General features: G+C 45.3%; 2 protein-coding genes across 4 annotated transcripts; one reads left to right on the plus strand and one right to left on the minus strand.

Annotated features, from left to right (window-relative positions):
- Positions 1 to 757: 757 nt before the first annotated feature.
- On the minus strand, positions 758 to 3,925 carry ZCCHC18 (zinc finger CCHC-type containing 18). Of its 2 annotated transcripts, XM_084790737.1 has the most exons (4): positions 3,679 to 3,925; positions 3,318 to 3,369; positions 3,008 to 3,152; positions 758 to 2,575 (listed from the first exon to the last, which is right to left on the minus strand). In XM_084790737.1, the coding sequence occupies exon 4, from the start codon at positions 2,452 to 2,454 to the stop codon at positions 1,273 to 1,275; it is 1,182 nt and encodes a 393-aa protein (XP_084646863.1). In that variant the 5' UTR covers positions 2,455 to 2,575; positions 3,008 to 3,152; positions 3,318 to 3,369; positions 3,679 to 3,925; the 3' UTR covers positions 758 to 1,272. The 2 variants fall into 2 exon arrangements, with proteins under 2 accessions (XP_084646863.1, XP_084646864.1); XM_084790738.1 differs by lacking the exon at positions 3,318 to 3,369.
- Positions 3,926 to 4,062: 137 nt separating this feature from the next.
- On the plus strand, positions 4,063 to 15,375 carry SLC25A53 (solute carrier family 25 member 53). 2 transcript variants are annotated; one of them, XM_084790739.1, is made up of 2 exons: positions 4,063 to 4,143; positions 12,866 to 15,375. In XM_084790739.1, exon 2 carries the CDS (start codon positions 12,897 to 12,899, stop codon positions 13,815 to 13,817), a length of 921 nt encoding a protein of 306 aa, XP_084646865.1. In that variant the 5' UTR covers positions 4,063 to 4,143; positions 12,866 to 12,896; the 3' UTR covers positions 13,818 to 15,375. The 2 variants fall into 2 exon arrangements, with proteins under 2 accessions (XP_084646865.1, XP_084646866.1); XM_084790740.1 differs by lacking the exon at positions 4,063 to 4,143 and adding an exon at positions 4,643 to 5,915.
- The last annotated feature ends 195 nt before the right edge of the window (positions 15,376 to 15,570 follow it).

The raw sequence follows: 15,570 nt of genomic DNA on the forward strand, positions 1-15,570 counted from the left end.
AGTAGGGTGATTCTAGGAGCACTCTTAAGGTAAGCTGTGGTGCAGCATCCCAGATAAGGCTGCATAACTTGCATCTGGCCTCTACATCTCTTGACACAATAGCTGCTGCTGCTGCTGCACACCCTCTTCTCAGACCTGCACAAACCCAATATTGGCATAAAAAGATTCGTAGTGTGGCTGCAGAGATATCTTAGCACTTTATGCCCTGGAAGACTTGGATTTAGTTCTCAGTACCCACCCATATGGTGGCTTACAAACCCCAGTTACAGGGAATCTGACACCATCTTCTGGTCTCTGTAGGCTCAATATATGCAGGCAAAAAGTCCTACACTTCAAAATAAAAATAAACCTTTTACAAATGCTTCAGCTCCTTAGCTCGGCATCCATTACACTCTCCCTGTCAGCCTTGTATGCAATCACTCTCCATCAGTCTTTTCAGTGTAAAGACTAGTGAACCCACAAGAAAGATGCCCAAAGACAGATGTCAGAAGTCATTTTTGGCTTCTGATCTCAGATCAAGAGGTGAGGCAGAAACACAGGGATCACTCCTCTTTTGGCCCCTGGTCAGATTTCTCAAGATATATTTGAGGACAGTGAGATATTAACTAGTTGGTACAGATGGCTCTGTGAACTAAGGCTTTGAAAAGATACTTAGCTCATTTCTGTTTCCCTTCTCAAGTAAAACACCCCTATTATAGCTGCCAACATTAGTTTCAGTTTTTATCTTCCCCCAAAATATAGTATGCATGACATTAAATTAGATGCTTATATATCCATTTATTTAGAAGTCCACAACATCTGCCTGATGAAAAAATACATACTATAGAACAGCACTTATATTTGATCACTTTTATCTATACATATATATCTAGGCACACAGGTACAAGGAAAAATACCAAAGGACATTCACCAAAGGGCTGTGACAATGACTGTATCAGGGTGAGATTTACAGGTAATGCATACTTTAATTTTTTTTCTTAATTTCATTTGGCAAGTTCAAAAAAAAAAATACCACTTCATGGACAGATTAAAGTCACCAGAGAAGGACACATACAGAAACAGCCATTAAGCAGTCTGTGGAATGAGCAAGGAATTGGCAGGGTGGGGTGGGGCCATCCCTTTATGTTATGTGGTATATGAGTCTGCTTTTTCTTCTCCAAAGAAAACTGGTTTTGAATGACTTCCTTCAGTTAGAAAGCTACCCCATCACTGTTTCCTCCCAAAATCGGCTTGTGGGGAGGGTTACATTGATCTGGGGCTGAGTCTCATGCCTTAGTATGGGGCAGAGGATTTTGTTCTCTCCATATGAGTCAGCTCCTGCAGAGTGACTATCAGATTCTCAAAAACCTGTGCCTTGTTGCTGGCATTGTCACAGGTTTCTTTCACATGGCCCTCTTCACCGCAATGGGGACAGCGAATTGGGTACTTTCGCTTTCTGGTTCTCCTGAGATCCCCAGGCCCGTTATTCCTTTGCCCAGAACCACTGCTAGTGGAAGGAGACTCATCACCAAAATTGTTGGGGGGTTCAATAACTAGCATTTGATCCTGAGCAGTGGCTCTGCCTCTGAGAGATGAGTCACCTGGGGATGAGAATGAGGGGTCCCCAGACTCCACCAGGATCACATCTTCATCTGAGTCATCCTGGGAATCCTCTATCTCTATCACATTGCAGTCAGCGCTGCCAATCACTATGGGCAGGGAGCCCTGAAATACTACAGGGCTGGCTGCCCTCTCCATTATTGTCTCAGATCTTCTGGGCCGCTTATTTTGAAGAAAAGTGTCATCCCAATCTTCTTCTTCCCTTACCATCCTAATCAACTCAAGGAAATCAGGAAGGTCTTCCTGCTCATTATGCGCATGCATTTGGAGAAGACCCTTAAGCTTGATGCGCAGGTCCCTACTCAGCTCAGCCCCTGCAAGGAGCTGATGCAGGCGAATCCTGTTTGCCTCACTCTCAGCCAGGACCCCTGCTTGAATCGCATTCTGCAGCTGCACCTCTAAACGGATCACATACAGGGATGGCTTCTCTCCCTGTGCCTGCAGGGTGTTTAAAAATTTACCATGGACTGCCACACTGCTCTCAGACTCCCCAAACACCAACTTCATTGCCCGCAAAAATTCTGCCACATTTAGGTTGGGATTGGCAGCCTGGAGCAAACGCATGACCTCCCGGGCAGGGCCCCTAAGGGTTCTCATCAGGCGGTTGAGCTTTTCCTCCTCAGGCATATGCCAATCTGGCAGGACCTCATGGACTTGGCTTAGCCAGTTCTCAAAGGTTTCTTCCCCCGGGGCTGGCTCTGCCCTCCCAGAGAACAGCTTCATGTTTCTGTCTGCCATGTTGGCTATCAAAGGACCAAGACTCCGCCCCAGGGCCCTCAGCATGGAATGGGCCAAAGGCAGAAAAGCTGCATTCTGCCTGCGACTGTTACCCATCCGAGCAAGGATGCTAGCCATGCCTGACAATTGGATATCTGAATAAAAGATGCTGGGCTTTCTGCGAACAAAACCAGCCCAGTCTGCAGAAACCTCCAAAGAAACGTTCCCCAGCAATATCTTCCTTCTGTTTGGCTAAGAACTGTAAAAGAAAGAAGAACGATTCAATAATACAGTGGACTTGTGCGCGACCCTCTAATCATATTTTTTACAGTCTTGAATATTTGCCCACTGCCCTGAAACTACTCAGCAGGAAACTGGCACTTAACAACTTTGAGGAGCAATTAAATTTCTCTGTGCTAGGGGGACCTTTGCCAGAGTCATTTTTACTCCCTCCCCAGTGTACCCCACCTCAATGCCTGCTCTCTAGGAGAGGCAGCAACTGTTGCTTAGAATTCTAGCTACAACAGCCTTTGGAGCCCATACTAGGCTCTTAAAATAGAAGGCGATAGCATAAACCTCACAGAATTATGTTAAATGAGTAAGGCCTTAAAGATATTAGGTAGCAATGTCCTGTCCCATACCCACCCCTCTACCCCCACTCCCCTCCCCCACCCTTTTTCTCGTTTCTTACCAGAGCTCAGAAACTGGCCTTCTTCACCTTTATTTCAAGCCCAGCCTCTGCAACAGGTGCTTTCCGTGAGAGTTTTGGTCCTGGGTAGGGTTGATCTCTGCTCACAGGCTTCTCAGATCTGGTTGCTCTGGGCCTCTGGTTTAGACTGCGCCACAGCAAAGGGAAGGGAAGGGAAGAGTCTTAGACGTCAGAAGCAGTCTCATCGTTTCTTCACTGGCTCCATTGTCGCCAGGAGGCCTACCTTCAGAATAAAAGCCAAAGGGCCCACCCCTCCCCCAATCCACGTCACCAAGGGAAAACAGTGGCCTACCAGCTCCGCAATCAGCCTCACAGAATTCAAGTTTGAAATCGGTTTTGATGAGCTGCCATGGAGAAAAAGAAGAGAAATCGGATACCCTCCCACCTCCGTATTTCTACCCAGGAAGAGATGAGAGAAAGGGGGCATCAAGACAGACCATGCCTGTCCCTTTCCCTCTGCCCTTTGCTACCTTCTTGGGGGGAAAAAATCCCCTCTCCAATCCAGGCAAATCCTACTCATAGGGTAGCGTCCAGTAAAGCTCACCTCCTCCCACCATACAGCGCAGCCACTAGGTTGCCAGTTCTGAAGCCCCAAATGTTATGGTTTCATCCTCCCATCTCCGCCTTATGCGGCTGCACCTCCCTTTCTTTACCTGGATTTCATAGATGGGCAGAGAACGGATGCTCAGGAGCCTCGATTAGCTGTCTAGCCTCTAAGGCCTGCAGGGGAAAAGGATGGCGCCTCAGCCACCGAGCTGTCTGGACCGCCCAATAGAGCTAGCCTCTTTGCAGGGTTGCCCAGGCAGGGGTTGCAGAGTCGCAGCGGCGGTTTCCAAGGCAGCTAGAGCTGCCCCCGCCCTCCAGTTCAGCCTGCAGAGCGGTAGCGGCTGCTTTTAGCCTCAGCCCATTGAGACAAAAGAGAGTGACGAGAGGAGTAGTGTGGCCAATCAGCGGTGCGCAGGGGCGGCCTCCCTGCAAAGCCTGGGCCAGGATGCTAATGCCTGCCAGAGGTGGGGGGGGGGAACCTGCTGGAGGGGGCTGCGGCAGACTGGCGCGGGAGCGGGCGCGGCGTCAAGTGCAGCTTGGACTCACGGACCTGGCCCATTTACATTTAACTCGTGAGTTTGCAGCTTCACCTCTCTCCCCTTCTTCCTATCGCCTTCCACCTTGGCTCTCCTCCGACGCTTTGCGACCGGATGCTTTAAACACGAGGTGGGACCGAAAACAAGTGAACAATGAGAGTTCTTCACCTTTGTATAAGGGGAAGGGGGTAGCATTTGCCAAGCGCTTTCTGTGTGCTCAACGCGCTTGCAAGGACATCTCCTTTATTTTTCTCATCAGTCTTGTGATAAAACGTAGCAGTGCGCCCATTTAACAGAGAGGGGGATGTTAGGCACCTAGGCAGTATGGGTAGGAAGCTTAGAATTAACAGCTCACACTCCAGCCCTGGCATCTAACCTCAAAGGTTTAAACGCCCCTCTCTGGTGTCAGATTAAGGGGAGAGGAGAAAAGCCAAATTGAGAGGGAAAGGACTAGTTTAGGACTATATAAAATTAATGACCGAGAACTGCTGTCTGCAACTTACAGATAAGAGAACTGAGCCAGCAGGCTCTTAGGTCCTGTGCCATGCAGCAAATAAGCTACTAGCATCGGATTTTGCACCTCCTCGGTCAGTTGTTCTGTTGATGCCAGCGTTTTCCTCTGTGTTGATGCCAACACTTTGCCCTGCTGGGCTGTTCACAGAGAGCATTTTCACTCTTACATATGTATCCACAAACTATCTCAGCAGCTTTGCTAATAAAATGGTCGTACCGAAGAGGGGAGTGGGGAGAGATGAGAAAGAAGAGGAGGGCAACCCTTTCCAATATGCATAATACCGAGAAAACCGAGGCACTTTTCGGCTCACATTTTTTTACACTAAAATAAACCACCTGTTTTTGAAAACAGCAGCATTTCTGTCTGGCCCCAAAGGAAATCGGACCGAGAGATAGCTTGCCTCAAATTACAGGGTGACGCCAGAGCTCTCAATCCAGAATTTATGCTACGAACTAAAGTATGGATGCTCAGCGGGCTATCACAGAGTGATTTCTGAGGGCTTGGTAGAAATGCAGGTTCCTGGGCTCCCGCTCTGGGGATTCGGCCTCCCTGGGACTGGGGATGAACAATGTCACTTATATTTTACCTGTTGCTCTAAGTGACTCTGAGTTGTAGAGAGCCTGTGAACCACTGTTCTAAACACCACACCATGCTGAAGGCAATCAGTAAATGGGGCTGCCACTTCAACGCATGCCCACAGCCTGAAACGTAATCTCACAGCAGAAGTTCTACCTGAAGTCCTTCTTGAAGCTGCATGCAAAGAATTTGACCACTTCTTTCTGATACCATAGCTCTGTGAATTTTCAAATGGGCCCCTGGCCTCCAAACAGTTAAGAGCCCCTGCCCTCCAATCTTCATAACAGCTTCCTCTTTCAACATCTGCTTGAGGAAGAAGTGTGAGAAACAAAACACCATTTGACCTGACCCGGACACCACAGCAATCTGCCGCTGATATAGCTCTTTCATTTCCTGGCTCGAAGATAGGTTGCTAGGTTGCCCTTCTGTGAGCTCTTCAGGGGGACTTCTCCTTTGCTGGGTTTGGCATCGCTGGCCCCAGACAAGGACCAACTCCATGGAAACGGCATGCAAGGCTATCCAAAGCGAATGGGCCGTGAAGCCAGAGGCTAGAAAACCTGCTCCACTTTCCCTGCCTTCTGGCTCTTAGACAGCAGGTATCACTTTTCTCATAGCTAGGAGACCTCTGTAGGGTTTGCGCTTGACTCCTGATGCTTGGAAACACAGGAACCTTTTGAAACCCTGCAATTGCCATTGCCTTCGTGTTCAATCTGCAAAGGTATTTGACCTATTCCTGTTTACAACCGTAATGACAAGAATTGCATAAGCAATCCAAATTTAGAAGGAGACATCCTCTATATTAATGTTGTACTCTTTCTCTTGGGATTAAACAGTGGGGATAATGGTGGTAGAAAGTAGAGAGCATTGGAGGCACATAGGAAGTAGGTGGTTCACCTTGCACAGTTGAGGTGGCATTGGGAGTACCTGGTAGGTTTCCTTCATACTCTTCTTCTTTTCCCTAGCATCATGACATTAGACAACGACCTCACAGCAGACCCTTGTTCTCTGTTTCCACTGGCTCCATCACCAAAGTGGGTGTTATATTGAACCTGATGGGTAAGAGCAAAGAGCTAAGGATACACCTGAGAATTCTGATTTAAAAAAAAAAATAATGAAAAGAATAGATTGTGTATAGGTTCAGAGGTTGGAGCAAGAATGTTTTAGAGCAGTTACTAGCAAAGTCCGTTGGGATACACAACTCTTATCTCTGACCATGTATGTGGGAGTGTGCACCAAAGGATGGTTCTAATGGGGCCGCATTTTCTCATTTTGACAAATGAACCATAAAAGCTTGGAGGTTAGGAGGTAACGCTTTCAGATGAAAGAACAGTGGCTACTTTTGGCAGCAGGCCTCCTCTGTGCCAGGAACTTTCCATCTGTTATCTCATTTAAACTTCTCGGCAGCCCTGCTGACACAGGCATTGTGTACCATTTTTTTTTTTTCAGAGAAGAAAATGGAGTTTCAAGGAGGTGAAGTCACTTGTGTAAGGCCACACTCTTTGGAAGTAGAGCCACTGGGATGCTACCCCGGGGCTGCCAAACTTCAGAACCTATGAATACTTTCCTTTTTCCAGTTTTAGGGGAAAAGCATAAATGCAACCTGCAGGGCTAGGCATGCAGTTCAGTGGAAGACTATCTTCTTAGTATATAAAACATCATGATGTTGATCCCTAACACTGAGGGGGGCGGGGAAACAGGATAAAAGAAACCATTATAGTCGCAGATCCTAATGCAGCCTTTGGAACAGGTTAGCACTTTTGTCATAATTTGATCTTCACTGCTACCGCTTCACTTTGAAAAATGAAACTTACAACACAGGATCTTTATGTACTTTATTACATACAATCTTCATTAAAGTCACTTAAAAAATAACTCTCCAGGAGGCAGCATGGCTACTGGTAAGCGTGCTTGCTACCAAGCCTGATGACCTGACCTCAGTCCAGGAACCCATGGGGTGGAATAAGAGAACGGAGGGCCCTAATTGTTCTGTGACCTCTGTACCACCCTCTCCACACCAAAATAAGAAAGATATAAAAAAACAATAATGATAGCAAGGTTCAGAGGGTGGAGAGAATTGGCCAAGGACATAAAGCTAGGGAATGGCAGAGCAGAATTCACACCGAGGGTTGTCTGACTCCAGTGGTTTGTTCTCTACAACATAGAAATCAGTGGAGAAAATAAACACGGTCCTTATTGTGACTCCTTGCTCTTTGTCTCTGTTCTGCCTCTTCTGTTTTGTTTGTTGTGTTTTGCGTTTGTTTGTTTGTTTGTTTCTCACCATTTGCCACCAGTACCATGGCTATTCTGTGTTCACAGACTATATATTCCTGAAGATTAGTCAGGACCAGATGAAGCGGTTTGCAGGAATACATCCGTGTTCATACGGGAGCCATGGAAGGTATTTCTTCTATGACTGTAAAGGCCAAGCACAATGTTCTAGGACAGAGATTCTCAGCCTTCCTAATGTGGTGACCCCTTAATGCAATTTCTTATGTTGTTGTGACCCCCAACCATAAAATTATTGCATTGCTACTTTATAATTGTAACTTTGCTACTGTTATGAATCATAATGTAAATATCTGATATACAGACGGCCTTAGGCAATCTCTGTGAAAGTGTTGCTTAGCCCCCAAAGGGGTCATGGCGCACACGTTGTGAACCACTGTTCTAGGAGCACCTACCCCGCCAACGTTAATTTTTGCACTTTAGGTCTCTTCCTTGGCCTAAAACACCTGTTTCAACCTTTCCACTTAACAAGAGGGGATTTAGGGATTATGTCATATCTTTCCTTTAAAAATTTATTAACACGCATTAATTGCACATTTTAGTGCACTGGAAGGTATTGAAAACTCCTATGGAAAGAGTAACTCCTGGCTTTTGCAGATCTCGAGCTTTTGAGTGGGGTTCTGTTTAATGCTGCCTTATATAAATACAGCATGCATCAATTATATTGAACCATCCTTCTTATGCCCCTTGCCCTCCCAATCCCTAACAATTACTCTTTTACTTAGAGGTCTACACTTTTAAAATTTCCCCATATAAAAGCATGCTGTATTTGAGTTCCTGTTCTAATTGAGTTCCTGACTAATTTCATTTAACACACAGTTTCTCCCAATCTGCTGCAGATGACAGGTTTTACTTTTTGTAGCAGAGTAATAATCCACTTACTAATCTACATACATCATTTTTATTATCCATTCATTTGTTAATGGGTACTTCCACTGATCCTGGACCAATCATCAAGGGTAGTGTGGCAACAAACATGGGCAATTCAGATATCTCTCTGGAAGGCCCATTTTATTTTTTCTGGGTATATACTCAGGAGCGGATTATGTGAATCATATGCTTTAGCTATTTTGACTTCTTTCATGGTCCTTCATACTGATATTCACAGCTAAACTACATTCCTATAAACAGTGTATACTGCTTGTCTTTTCTACGCATCTTGGCCAGCATTGAGTTTTTCTTGTCCTGTGTAAAATAAATTGTTCTTGTCTATCTTCTTTGGCCATGATTATTTTTATTTTGTTTTCCAGTGTGGGTTGTTCTGTTGCTGAACTGTCCACCCCGACTAAAGTCCCATATCATTGAGGACAGGGAGTGAATCCTATCCATCTTTTGCTCCTCAGTGATTTACCCGTGACTTAAAAGATGATCAATGTGTGTGTGTGTGTGTTTTTTTTTTAATTGACCAAAGGACTGGCTGAGAATTCCCCCAAATGAACAGATGGATGCAGGGCAGATTTTTAGGCTACCCACTCATGATACCCATCCTCGCCAGAGTAGCCTGGGAAGTCTTAGTTCCCATGTACTTATGTGATAGGTTTGTAGACATAGGAGACAGCTCATAGGGCTTATATGCTAACTGTTAAGACGGCCTCCAAGTCCATTCTCAATCCCATACTTTGAAATTAATGTTAGGGTGCCAGGTTCCCCTGGAGGATTGTGTGGAGCCTTTGAATTCATAGAAGGAAGATCTTCTCTGACTCCCATACGAACAGTGGGTATGTTCCAGCATGCCACTTCATCTGGCTTTTGCTTGTCTTCAGGAACATGTACTCTGTAAAGACAGACACTGAGGTTGGGAATAATCTTTTTTGGTACTTTAAAACTTAAAGCCACCAAGTCATAGATTTTCAACAACCTTATCTCATTTTGCTGCTAATCTTTACAACAGCCTTCTGCGGTGTAGGCCTTATTGGCATCACTTTGTAGCTAAAGAATGTGAGACAGCAGTGGTGGCACACGCCTTTAATCCTAGCACTTGGGAGGCAGAGGTAGGCAGATCTCCATGAGTTTGAGGCTAGCCTGGACTACAGAGCTAGTTCCAGGACAGCCAGAGCTGTTGCACAGAGAACCTCTGTCTTTAAAACAAATGTTAGACAGTGAAATCCCTGCTTTTCCCCCTAGATCACGAAGCTAAGTACGTGATGAAGGCAGAATGTGGTTCTAGATCTATGTGTCTCCCAAAGTATCTTAAGAGAAAAATTCACAAGGGAAATATGAACTTTCTTTCCTGGGTAAAAATACAAGTAATTAGATTTATAAGATAATATATGAGATACTTAAAGTATGAGGGTTGTAAATTAATTACCTTTCAGTTTTAATCCCTTAAAGTTATTGGCATAAATTGTAGAAGGAGCTGGTGATGCAATGTCATTATCAACCACAGGTACAGAATCTCCCATATGTAAGCCTTTGTGACAGAATACAGTTTGGGAGTTACTTACAGAAGAGTTTTTCCCTGCCTGATAATTTTATAACTAAAGTAAAAGAGGCTCCTGTAAAAAGGGGGTCCTGTAAAATGTTAATGACAGAAACAGAGCTTACAATGTGGTTGTACCAAACCATTTTCCTTCTACTAAGTCAGACTGCCTCTTGGAGTGATGTACACATCTTTATAAAAAGGTGGGCAGGAACCGGAATGTGACTGACCCTGGGGTTAGATGACTTGAAACCCCTTTATCTCATTACTTGTCCTTATTAAGGCCAAATTAAGATTTGGAAGGGAGGGCTATGGAATGTTCCAGGCTCAAGGAGTTTTGGAGGTCTGAGTGACCAGGTCAGGAAGAGGTAGGGGAGAGGCTCCCCTTGGCTGCTGAGGTATGGAAGTGGCTGCCATAAGCCCAGAATTATTCCAGAAGGATACGAGAAATGGTCTCCTTGAATCTTTGCCTCTGGCAAATTCTCAGCCAGGGATCCCAGGAACGCAGGCCCTTCTACTTACTTCCCTTCTGGCCTTGAAGCCAAAGGGGGCTCTGAGGCTTCAGGACAACATGAAGTGCTGGGAGCAGGGAGGTGGCAATGGGCAGAGCACAGAAGGCTGAGCCTTCCCCCATCGCCAAGAAATGGGTGTGGCTTCAGCAAAGGGGGTGCAGAATGCTATTGTGAGGGTAGGGGTGGAACAGGACAAGAGGCCAGGGGGCCAAGCAGAGCCAAGTAGGGTGATTCTAGGAGCACTCTTAAGGCAAGCTGTGGTGCAGCATCCCAGATAAGGCTGCATAGTTTGCATGTGGCATCTGGCCTCTACTGAGGGCCTCAACCTGATCAGACCATTGTCCCTATTGAGTGAGCCATATAGCCTACTAACATAACCAGAGCCTCAACCACAGACCGCAGTGTCTTAGGTTCTGTGTGAAACTTGCTGCCTACAACTGTTGCTAGACTTCCTGTTTTTGCCTGCCTTCCATCCTGGTCAACATGTGCTCTCTTCATCCTTGTTTCTACCTGGCCAGCGATATGCTTCCTTTCCCGTATATGCCAGATGCCCCTGCAACACATTCTTTCTTCCCAGATCTATACAAACCCGCCGCCTCCCCTCCCTCCCTTCCCCACTATTTCTTGCTCCCTTTTGTCCTTCCTTTCTGACAGGGTTTCACTATGTTGCTCGGGAAGCATTTGAAGTTCAGGTTCAAGTGATTCTCTCCTACCTCAGCCTCCCAAGTAGCTCAGACTCCGGGTTTGTGCTACCACATCTAGCTCGTCTTTCTTTCTTGATTGTAAAGTTTCCTTCTGTGTATTGGCCCACAAATTGCTTCTAATGCTGCTTCTCCATGTCTTAAGATTTCTTAAAGGAGTGGTGGTGGTGGTGGTGGTGGGAGGAGTCTCGTGCTTCCTCATTTGTCCTTGAACTCCTCATCTCCGTGTCTTCACTTCCAAATGATGGGTTACACACATCTGCACCACTATGTACATTTTATATGGTGATAAGGATTAAACACAGGGCTTTGGGAACGTAAGAAAGTACGCTGCCAACTGAGCAGCATTTCCTGATGGCGAGCTTTTGCTTATCACACATGTGGATCATGATATGTGTTTCTGGTGTCTTAGCTCAGTGGCTAAGAAGGGCACTAAAAAATACAGAAGTATCTTGCCCCAAATGTCAGCATAGCCCAAATGGGAAATGCTGCTGTATTATGTAGCTATACATATAAGAAGAAAAGCCTGAAAATTGCTAGGTGCCGAGCAACATGGCATGAAACTTCCAGAAACAGCTGCTTTTTCCTTCTTTCAATTATGGAGGAGTAGGGTGTTGGGCACAAGATAGCTATAGTTTGGGCAGGAATCTACAGAGGTAAATGGGAGGAAGTTCACACCCCCAAATTTACAACCAACTTTGAAAGAGGGTTTTGCAATGTGACTTTTTACCACATTAAAAATGTGTTGATGGGGAGAGGGCTGAATCAGTAAAGGGCTTGTTCTGCTAGCACGAGGCCAAGCTTGGATCCCTAGCAGCTGCATAAAAATGCCAGGCATGGTGGCACATGTATGTAACCCTAGAGCTGGGAAGGCAATGACAGGAGGATCTCTGGAACTCTCCGGTAATCTATTCTTGCCAAATTGGTGAGCTCCAGGTTCAATGAGATACTCGAGTGCCAAAATGAGCTGGAGACAGGTAGAAGGCAAACAGTATCAATTTCTACCCTTTACAAGTATACACATTCATGCACATTCACACACATGCGTGTGCACGCACACACACACACACACACACACACACACACACACACACACACACCAAAAATAAATTGTGGAGTGGAGCCTGTAAATCTGGTTGTACACTTGCCTGGCGAATACAAAGCCTGGGATCAATCTGTAACGTGACAAAAAGTAGTTTGGGAATGCCAAGTCGGGTAATAAAAATGCATGTTTCGGGGATGAAGCAACAACTCAGCAGAAGGCCAAAGTTCAGTTCCTAGTCCCATGTCAGGTGACCCAATCTGCCTGTAACTCCAGGAGATCCAATTTCCTCTTCTGGCCTCTGTGGGTGCACATGCGCATGTGTGCATACACACACACACACACACACACACACACACACACACACACACACATGAATGGCCATTTTTAAAATGCAAAGTTTTGTGGTAAGAATTAAGGGAATGGGTTTTTAAGGCCTCTTTCTCCGTTTCTATGATTTTTAGTCATAATTCTCTGAATGTTTGGATTTCATGTATTACTAAAGTACCACAGACTATCAAAGGGAAATAAATACAAATTTTTCATTTAAGGTTGATGACTTCTTAATTTCCTAAAGGTGTGTCTATTCTTAGGAACTGTCCACAGTGTTTCCTGACACCCAAGTTTCTCATGGTTTTGTGTTAGACCGAGCCAGAGCAACACTTGGCATTTTGATGGTTAGCCTAACTCCATGTCTCCTCTTGCTAGTTTCTTCCATCCACGTCCAGCTGGCTTCAGCATGGAGGAACGGAACAACTCTGCTGGGAAGGAGCTTCAACACAGGACACGAGCAGAAGTTCCCGGAAAGAAAAGCTGGCCCTCACAGGCCTACACCCTTGGGGCCATTTCCAACTTTATGTCTACTTTTCTGACCTTTCCTATCTATAAGGTGGTGTTCCGGCAGCAGATCCATGCCGTGGCAGTGTCAGAGGCTGTGCGACAGCTTTGGAATGAAGGCCCTCAATACTTCTACCGGGGCATCTACCCTCCTCTCCTCTCCAAGACCCTGCAAGGGACTCTGTTGTTTGGCACTTATGATAGTCTGCTGTGTTTTCTCTCCCCTGTTGGGCCACACTCCCTTGGACAGCGCTGGACCGCAGGACTCATGTCTGGTGTAGTAGAAGCTGTAGCGCTTAGTCCCTTTGAAAGAGTACAGAATGTGCTTCAGGATGCTCGCAAGCAAGCTTGCTTTCCTAGCACCTTCAGCATCCTCAAAGAATTCAATTCTTATGGGCGTTGGGGGCGGCTGTCACTGGGCTATTATCGCGGCTTCTGGCCAGTCCTTGTCAGAAACAGCCTGGGAAGTGCTCTCTATTTCTCCTTCAAGGATCCTATCCAGGACGGTTTGGCAAGGCAAGGCCTGCCCCATTGGGTTCCTGCTTTGGTATCTGGCAGTGTCAATGGAACAATCACCTGCCTGGTTCTGTATCCTCTGATTGTGCTGGTTGCCAATATGCAGTCTCATATTGGCTGGCAGAGAATGCCAGGCCTGTGGGCCTCAGCACAAGATGTGTGGGACACTCGAGGTCGAAAGGTACTCCTGATTTATAGAGGAGGGTCCCTGATCATCCTCAGGTCCAGTGTGACATGGGGCCTCACTACTGCTATTCATGACTTCTTGCAGAGAAAGGCTCATACCAAGAAAGAGATGGAAGACTGACTAAATGAAGTGTGGCCAGGGCATCTTTGTTCCAAATCTTCACTCGTTGGTTGTGTGTAGTATATCTTTGGCTTGGGTACCATTATTTACTATCTATAAAGTGTCGCTGCATGGGAGAAGCTCCAACTTTTCACCTGTTTGAAGCCTACCAGGATTCCTTGGTCAAAGGAAGTCTCCCTAGTCCATAAACAGCTTCAGTAGCCTCAAAACCTGGCGCCTTTAAATAAGCTGAAGCCCAGATTAAATGTCATTCCTTTAAGTATACTTTTTAAACTAGAGGAAACTTTAAATGAAGGCTCTGCTCAGTACTGTCAGTCTGGGGTCCTTCTTTGTGTCCTCCTGACTAGACTGAGTATAACTCCAATTTCAACGAACTGTACTAGACTTTGAGGCCAACTTCAGAGATGCCTGTATTTTGCTGACATTGCTCACTGCCTCCACCACAGACACTCTCACTTTAAGTGGAAATGGGTTCCACTTTCAAGGTACCCACACTAATTACAAATCCTAGATTAGGGTCACTCCAACCAATCAGGTGCCACAAGAGCTGACAATGCTGGACACAGCACTGAGAAGACATTTGGTGCCCGGATAGAAAAAAATAAGGGCTTTGAAGCAAGAGATTTAATTAATTTAACTACATGCCAAATAGAGAAAAGGAGTACTATATGTGGTTTGGTGTCCTCTGTTAGGACTAACACACACACCATAATACATACCTACATAAACATACACATATACATGCATATATGATTATGTTGCCTATAAACCATTTAAGTTTCTATAAGAAACCTGGAAATAACATGACCATATTTCTTCACAACTAATTGCTGATTATGTTGATGTGGACAACTATATAGTAACTAACCATAATGACCTTAGCCTGTCATGCAGAGCCATTGCCAATATGGACCCCATATAACTATACATATAGTTACACCACGTGCGTGGATGGCATACACCAGATAAGTGCAGTGGTTTTTTTTTTCTCCCCAAGCATTTCATGAACTTACCTAAGGGCCTACTCTGCTCCACACTTTTCTCTCCACTTGCACTGCACTCCCACCCAATAAAAGGTCTCCAATTTGCAAAAGCCCAGCTTCTATGCCACTGGTCTGTATGGAGCCCCCTTTCCTATTCCCCCAAATTGAATGTGGCATTGATTTTGTGATATCCCCTTCCAACAGCTCACAACATGCACTGATTCCATTATGTCACTGATCTCATGTGGCCATATGTTTTTGCTGTTCTTCAATACCTCCTACTAGATTGTAAACTTCTTGAAAGCAGGGATTCTTGTATGAATTAAAAAAAAAACAACTCCTCCATTGTGCCTAGGTGCTCAATAAAGTTTGTGAATTATTGAATAGATTATCAAGCTGTGATATAGTCTATATCCTCAGGGTGCTATCCCTATGACACGAAGATAATGTTACTGACTCATTGTCAACAAGACACAATGCCTTTGGGATGTGTTTGTTTCCTTTTAATAGTGGATTTAGTTTTGTGCTAATTATAATGCCAATGAGAATAACAATAATAATAAAATTATGTTCAACCAGAATCTTTAGTGAGTTTGTGGTGTTTACAGCCATTGTTTCTATTATACTGAGTTTAGCACCAAAATTTCACAGACAGAGTCATATTGCACAACAGTCCTCCTCCTTTCAGCTCTAGAATTTTGTGTATTCTAGATGGCTTGTGCTGCAGTTCTTGCTTCGTATGTGACACCATGATAAATTCCTCTGCCCTC

Source organism: Acomys minous (genome assembly GCF_964271855.1).
Source record: "Acomys minous genome assembly, chromosome: 7".
NCBI classification, from domain to species: domain Eukaryota; kingdom Metazoa; phylum Chordata; class Mammalia; order Rodentia; family Muridae; genus Acomys; species Acomys minous.